Below are 7,910 nucleotides of genomic sequence, written 5' to 3'. Positions count from 1 at the left end.
TTCAAGCCCAACAAGCAAAAGAAGACCCTCGCCAAGAGCAGCAGCATCACAAAACAAAAAAAAAAGCAACAAAACAAAATGAAGCACGAGTCCGAGAGGCCACCGAGCACACCGCGGCGTCCACCCCCACACATGTAGTCCGGGAGAAAGGGGGGAGAGGAAAGATGCACCCCGCAGCCGGCAGGCCACACGAAACAACAGCAAACAAAAAAAACCCAACGCCACAGAAAATCACGATGTGAATGCTACATTCATCAGATTTTCATTGCTGCACTGCTTTTTTTTTCGTGTGTTCTGCCTCCTCCCCCCCCCTTTTTTTTTCTTCCTCTTGGCAGCCCCGCCACCTTCCCCGAGGAAAGTGAAAAGGGGCCATCACATCGATGCTGACGGAGCTGGTGCTAGCGGAATGCCGAGACAGGTATCACGTCTCTGTGCCTCGCCCGCTCCAGCAGATCCTCCAGCTGCACCCTCACGGTGCGATCACCGGCGGAGAACCACTGCACTAGGTCAACAGCGCAGTAGGCGGCGTGGTGCGCCTTCACCCACTCCAAGCGCTCCTCTCTGCCCTCAATGAAGCCGGCCTTGATGACACTAAGAAGATAGTCCGGCAGGACGAGCAACGACTTCCCAAACTTTGCCCCCACCTGCTGCTGGAGGCTTTGCACATCCACAGATATCTGCATGATGAGGGCATCAGTAAGCTTCTTCTTGGCGAGTTTGCAGTACTCCTTCAGCAATGCCACCTGAACGGCGAAGATAAAACGCTGCACAAAAAGTCGCTCTAGCTCCGGCGTCGGCATAACATAACGCTTTTTATTGAGTGCGACCATTTCATCCACAAGTTGTTGCACATACGGACTTGCCTGCACCTCCTTCTCGTTGCCGCGCAATTTACTAATGCTCTGACAGACGCTTTCCATTGGGAATATAGCCAGACAAAGACGGTGGAGGCCAACGTGCAGCAGTTCCTCAGTAGCTGCCTTCATGCCGTCACAGCGTCTCAGGCGCTGCTCGACCGTTGCAGGTGGCAGCAGTGGGGCCACCGAGCGGACTGTCGCCTCCAAAATGTACACGAGCGTCACACACGACTGCGCCGCCACTGCACGGTTCACGACAGCGTACTGGTGCGCCTGACTTGCTATGATGCCACGAATGCGGCCCCACACACGTGGGGGAAAGCTCGCGGGGGCGTCGTTATCTGCTGTAGCGCTGTGGGTATCGGCGATTTGCTGCCGCGCCGCCCTCTCCGCCGCCACATGCATCTCCGCTAGAACCGCCTGTGTCGCCTCGCTCAGGTCGGCTTGGTGCTCGAGACGCACTGCACGCGATATGGAGACAAAATTGTCGGCTACGGTGTAGACGTATAGGCTGACAAAATCCTCCGCCCAACCGAGCGTCTCCGCTGCGAGTGGGGCAAAGCGCGCCACAATTCGGGCAACATACTCCAGCAGCACATTCGCCACCGACACAGATGACGACGTCAAGAGGGACGGTGTAGCGTGCACCCCACGGCGTGCGGCTTCCTCGCGGAACGGTTCTGTGTGCACCAAATGTGCCGTGTCCTGCGGCATCAACATGTGTGCGGCGTAGAAGGGGTTCTCGTGAGTGCCAGGCGTTTCGATGGAGGCGTCGGTGAGGTATGCCTTCACCTCCTTTACTGCGTGGCGGTACGTTTCAGGATGGAGTGGGACCACAACGTTCAGCTGTAACGCGTCAACATCGCCGACAACCCATGTGTCGTCTGCCATAAACTGCAGCAATTGAATCGCCTTGGGCTCCTGGAACTGCCGCGTGATGTACTGCACCAGCGACGCCTTTACCTGTGTTCGTGCAGCGGCCTGCTCCATCTTCTCCAACCCCAATGCCGAAGTAGCTTCGATAAGCATACTCACAACGAAGAAAATATGCAAGACCCGTTCCACATCAACGGTGTCGAACCGTGACTTCTCCAGTACGAGGGCGATCTTTTCGACCAAGTCTTGCCCGAGTTTCCGCCCCACCACTGTGATCTCTTGCAGGGCCGCAGCATGGAGCGTCGTGAGTGGGTGACTCGAACGACTGTCGTCGGCGTGCATCTTCCGCACAGTGACAAAGAGGTAGAAAAAGTCCATCATCTTGGTGCACATCTGGCACAAACAGAGCATTAAGTGATCGGGGTGGATCGCCGCGGCGATATCAGCAATAGACGCGTCTTCCGCTTTGACGTCTGACACCTCTGTGAGAGACTTGGTGAGGATATAGACCACCGACTCCCACAACGTCTGCGCGATGAGTCTGCAGGTGTGATCGACGGTGCCCAAGGCACGTGAGGCCTCAAACGCATTGCGGTACTTCGATGGGATAAACTTCGCAGTCAGACACTCTGTCAGCGCAGCATCTTGGCAGCGTTGAAGTGCCTTACCATTGTCGCGGTAATCTTTCCACTCGTCAATGACTTGACACATGCAGTGCAGCTTCTTGATACACTCCTCCTGTTCTATATCTGCATGCTGGCGCAACAGTTCTGCTGCCTCGAGGAGCTTACCACCCTCTATGAGAGTCAGTAGCTGGGTGCGCTTCCAGCAGAGTTGCCGCATCGCATCAAGCACCCCGAGCGTCGCCTTGCAGTTGCCGCGCTTACGGTGGTAAACTAATATCTTCATCTGCTCCGCTGCACCACTCTTTGCCTTGCGGATGTAATTACGCCCCTTCTTGCAGTCGCTTGACGTCGCCAATAGCTCGTCGTTGATGAGCCGAATCTCCTCCACCCCGTTGACGAACCCCTTGCTGTTCGCCAAGACACGCTTCTTTAGCGTTGCACTCACAACATCACACTTCTGCCGCAGCTCACGAATAGCAGTCTCCGTCGCCTGCCGCTGCTGTGCCTCATCGCTTCCGCCTTCAGCTACATCCATGTGTGTGATCTCATACTTCATCGCTTCGTACGACTTGTCAAAGTACTTCTTATCGACACGCTCGTGCACCTGCTCGTCGGTCAGGGCTTCCACTTCCTCAGACTCCACATCACTTACCTCCGCTGCCGCGACACGCTCGCCGTGCTCATTGTTAATCTGTGCGCCGTACCGAAGCTGGAAAAGGCGCCGCAATGCGCTGCTTTTGCTCGCCGTCATGCCACTGGCGCCCGGCACGCGTAGCCGGTCGACGGGGATGCTGCGCAGCACACTCTTCGTCATCTTGAACCCCTTCTTCGCCCCGCGCATCGCCCCCTTCCAGGCATGGTGAATCCCGTCGCGCACCTCGTCCATTTGCTCCTGCTGTGACATCCAGGACGAGGAGAAAGATGATAAGGAGGAGGAGAACAAGGGCAAGAGTTGGAGCTTAAAAATGAAATTGAAATCTGAAAGGTTAGACACAGCATGCCCACTTGTCTGACACCGCTTGACAAGGTGCAAACCAGAGAAATGAGAAGGGACAGAGTGCACCTCTATGAAACACAAGCACACACCGACACATCCATATGTATGTGGGCATTTGTGTGCATACAGCGAAGGGATATATATATATATATATATAGTGAGAGAGACAGAAGAAAAGATATCACATATATTCGGCCTAGTGACTGTCCTTGTATAAGAAACCGCTGCGGTTCACGTCATGCTCGTGCATTCTCCGACCCACCTCCAGTTGTTCCTGCTGTTTGTCGAAGCAGAGCTGCATCAGCTGTTGTGCGCTGCGCATTTCCTCCATCTTCTCAACGAGGTCCTTCTCCCGTAGTCTCGTCTCCGCGAGGGTGACCTCTGCTATGTTCTTCAGTGACTCGAGGTTTGCGCACCGCTCTTTCAGCGCCGAATTCTCTACCTTGCGTGCCTGCAATTGGCTCGACAGCTCCGCCTCTCGCTTGCGTGACTCTGCAATCTCCTTTTCGAAAACGCCAATTTTCTTCTCATCGTTGCGCACCTGGCGTTCAAGACGCCGCTTCTCCAACTCGAGCGCATTGAGGGCCCTCGTAAGCTCGGCGATGCGCTCTTCCATTCGACTCTGCTGTGCTGCGGCCGTGTGTCCTGTCTGTTGTGCACCTTGGCGGGCAGCTGACAACTGCTGCTGCAGCAGCTGCATCTGCCGGCGATTCTCCTCGACTTGGTTGTGCAGCGTTTCCTTCGCGGCGGTGAGTGTGGCCAGCCGGCGGTTCTCCTCACGTGTTCTCTCACGCTCACTAGCTAGCGCGCTTTCCTTTTCCTGCAGAACCTGCTGAAGAGCCGACAATTCACTGCGCAGCTCGCGCACCTCCACTTCGCTCTGGTTCTGCTCTACCGTGCAGTCATCGAGCCGGCGGCGGATACGCTCCCGTTGCTGCTCCAGCGACCGCTTCTCCTGGTCGAGGGCTGAACGTTCCGCCTCTGATCTCTGTTCAAAGGAGCGAAGTTGTTCTTTTAGCGCAGCGATCTGGTCCGCCTGGTGAGCGATCTCCAGTTTGGCGCACTCCAACTCTGTTCGGTCGCGGTGAAACTGCTCCTCCTTGCGGCGGTATTCTTTCATTGTCGCCTCCCCTTCGCGTGTGGCTCGCGACGCCACCTCCACAATCTCCTGTCGTAGTTGCGCAATGTCGCTGCCGTGCTGCAGCGCCGCCTTCGAAAGCTCCTTGTTCCGTTCTTCGAGCACCGCCTGCATTTCGTCAGCATGGGTCCGCTTCAATTCATCAAGCTCACGCCGCAACTTCACTTGCTGTTGCTGCAGCTCCTCGCCACAATGCTGTTTAAACGATACAGCGAGGTCCCAGCCGTTATGGGCGACCCTCCCTAGCTGGTGGAACGAGCGCGTGACGACCGCGATTGCGAAGTCTCCAAACATCTCCTTCGTTATCATCGCCTCTTCTGCAAAGTTTGTGACAAGACGACTATACGAGGTAGCCATCCTACGATGCGCATTCCTCGCATATTGTAACGCCTCTTCCTTTTCCACCTCCGCAGCGCGCAGTGCTTCTTTCGCCTGCACCGTTTCTCGACCCAACATGTTTGCACGCTCAATTGCCCCTCGAAGCTCTTCCGCGTGTTTGGCGACGCAAATGCTCTGCTGCTCCTGCATCGCCTGCTGGCTGCTGGTCGCAGTCCGCATCGCCTCTGCAAGCGCCACCTCCTGTGCAGTCAGTCGTGTCTCAGCGGCATGCTGCGCCTCAAGTGCCACCCGAAGTCGTTCTTGTAGCCGCTGTGTCTCGGCTTTACATGCGTCGGAACTTTTCTCGCGCGAGGCCTTTATCTTTGCCAACTCGCTCTCGGCTTCTGCTGCGCGCGCGGCTGCGACATCAACTTGCTCAAGCGCTTTGCGCAATGCCTCCTTGCGCAGAGCATGTTTCTTCTCCTTCTGCCTCACCATCTCCTCTAGCGCACCAGCACGGTCCTGCATGGGACGCAGCTGCGAGGCGATACTATCAGTTTCTGCCACCTGCTGCTGCAGTTGCGCTTCACGCGCATCGAGTTCCTTCTCGAGCAGTGCAATGCGGCCCTGTAGTGCCTCTGTGTCACGGCGGTTTATATCAGCTTGGTGAGTTAGACGCTCCTCGAGCACCACCACCTTTGCGCGCTCTTCCAAAAGGTGCGGGACCTCCTGTTGGAGCGACGCGATGGTGGCGTCACGACGGGTAAGGTCTCGCTCCAGCTCCTCGCAGCTCCGTCGCGCAAGGTCTTCCACCTCCTTTGCGTGCTGTGCGACCCGTGTGCACTCTTTAGCCTTCTTCTGCAGCTCCGCGTTGACGCGGCTAAGCTCCTCGTTGGCCTCACGCTGCGCCTTCTCGGCGGCGTTGTGGCGCTCCTGCAGCTTCTCTACAGACGCGAGGAGACGTTCCTGCTCCCGCTGCAGCTGCTCCACGCGCCCTTGTGACTCACGCAGCCTCCCCACCAGCTCCGCAGATTCTCTTTTGGTATCTTCGTCATTCGCCCTCTTTAGTTGCCGTCTCAACTCCAGAACCTCGTCGCACTTCTCCCCAAGCCTCTCTTTAGCATCTGCAAGGGCTCGTTCGAGTGACTCGTTTTTCTTAGCGTCTGCCACGCGATCGCTCTCCAGTTGCCCCGTTGATTGCCGTAGCCTCGCTTCACTCCCCGCCGCGGCATCTATTTGTCGTTGTTGCTTCGCCAGCATCTCACGAAATGATGATGCCTCGCGCCTTGCATCCTCAAGAGCCCTCGCAGCCTCACGCACTTCTGCAGCCCGGCGTTCACCCTCCTCACGGCTGCTCCTCACAGTCTCCTGCAAAGCCACCAGTTCGCGTTGGTGTGTCTTATGATTGGCTATTTCCTCAGCCATACGAGTATTGGCAGAATCTAGGCGCTGCCGAAGCTCGCTGATTTCTCCCTCCAACTTTTTTCTACATTCTGCCAGCTCACTTTTGTGTGCCCACTCGGCCTCCTGCAGCCGTTTTTCCTGCGCAGACAGGAGTGCTTGCTGTTCGTGCTCCTTATCCCTCAGCTGGATTCGCATCCTTTCAATGTTCATGTTGGCATCATCTAATTTTACCACCAGCATTTTTTTCTCGTCAATACTCCGATCCTGTAGCATGCTTAACTGGTTCTGCGCATCTTTCAGCTCAAAAACGATACGCTCACGGTCCCCCCGTTCTCGATCCCGCTCCGCCGTCACCAGCGAGAGCCTCTCCTTTAGCTCTGCAGCGCCGCGGAGCCCTTCTTCCTTCGCGGCGGCCACGGCTGCGTGGCAGACTTTAAGCTCCGCTGTGCCTGCCTCCATCTTCCGCTGCATGCGCTCAGCCTCGCGCTGCTGCTCTGCTGTTTGTGTCTGAAGGGTACTCAGCTGCAGGGACATCCTCTCGCGTTCCTGGCCAGCGCGCTCTCGCTCCTGCTTAAGCGCTTCAGACATCTCCGTCAGCCGCCTCTCCGCTGCCTGCCCCTTGTCGTGACTTTGCTGCAGCTGCAGCGTAGCAGATTCGAGTCTTGTCACTGCCTGCTCAGCCGACTCGCGGGCCAACTCGATTTCTTTCTGTTGCGAGGCGGAGAGCCTTTTGCTTGATTCGCGCTCCCCCTCCAGCTGCCGGCGTGCTTCCTCCTCCCTTTGCAAGGCCTCCACCTGCTTCTTCTGGAGCTGCGCTTGTGACGCTTCAAGCTCGCTCAGTGAGCTTACGTATTTGCCAGCAGCCTTCTTCACCCTTGACAACTCCACCTTCAAATCCCTTATCTCTGCGGTCGACTTCTCATTTAGAGAGCGCAACGACTCTTTGAGCTCAGCTACGACCTCTCTATGTTGTTGCGCTGGAACCATAGACAGCATCTCCTGTCGCACGCTCGCCAGCGAGTTCCTCAGATCTTCATTGACCACTTCTCTCGCCTGAAGCTGCTGCTCTCGCAGCGCAGCTGCCTCAATAGCAGTACGTGCAGCCTCACGCTCGTGTCGTACATGAGACTGTTCAGCCCTCAGCGCATCAAGCTCCACTCGAAGAGACTGAACTTCCGCAGCATGGCGCTGACCAGCTTCCTCCAGCTCTCGAGTGTGCTCTTGCTGTTTCTGCTCAACTTCCTTAGCCGTTTCCGCTAACTTTTGCTGAAAGCCATGAATCTGCACCTTCATGTCCTCGTTGTGATTAACAAGCCGGTTGATATCCTCCTCATCCTTTCGGTGCTGCTGTTCCATCTTCCTTACGTTTCGTCGCGACTTCTCTAGCTCTTTCTGTGTACCCACTACGTCTGTCTTGTGCAGGTCCTCTCGCTTCTTCAGTTCACAACGATGTTCCTCGAGGCCACGGATGAGATCGAGAATTTCGTCGTCCTTGGAGTTAATGACACGCAGGTACTCACCCAGCAACTGGTCGACGTGCGTCATCGTCCCTCCCTTTCTCACACTCTCTAAGCGGAGACGGCGCGACAGACTCAGGGCCCCGAGGGTAATAATCAGCAAAATGTGGACAAGAGAAGGAGCAAAGTGAGTAGAAGCACAAGCGCTCACAGCGCCAAGAAAAAGAAGTATAATCA

General features: G+C 56.3%; 2 protein-coding genes across 2 annotated transcripts; both read right to left on the bottom strand.

Annotated features, from left to right (window-relative positions):
• Positions 1–398: 398 nt before the first annotated feature.
• Positions 399–3,263, bottom strand: DQ04_07911010 (hypothetical protein; the record flags this gene model as incomplete). The annotated part of the gene is made up of 1 exon (XM_009315353.1): positions 399–3,263. One exon carries the CDS (start codon positions 3,261–3,263, stop codon positions 399–401), a length of 2,865 nt encoding a protein of 954 aa, XP_009313628.1.
• A 289-nt stretch (positions 3,264–3,552) lies between these two features.
• Positions 3,553–7,761, bottom strand: DQ04_07911000 (putative basal body component; the record flags this gene model as incomplete). Its single annotated transcript, XM_009315352.1, has 1 exon — positions 3,553–7,761. The coding sequence occupies one exon, from the start codon at positions 7,759–7,761 to the stop codon at positions 3,553–3,555; it is 4,209 nt and encodes a 1,402-aa protein (XP_009313627.1).
• Between the last annotated feature and the right edge of the window lie 149 nt (positions 7,762–7,910).

Source organism: Trypanosoma grayi, assembly GCF_000691245.1.
Source record: "Trypanosoma grayi strain ANR4 Tgr_791_V1, whole genome shotgun sequence".
Lineage (NCBI taxonomy): Eukaryota > Euglenozoa > Kinetoplastea > Trypanosomatida > Trypanosomatidae > Trypanosoma > Trypanosoma grayi.
Note: the sequence above shows the minus strand (reverse complement) of the source record. Positions and strands in the feature narration are given on the sequence as shown.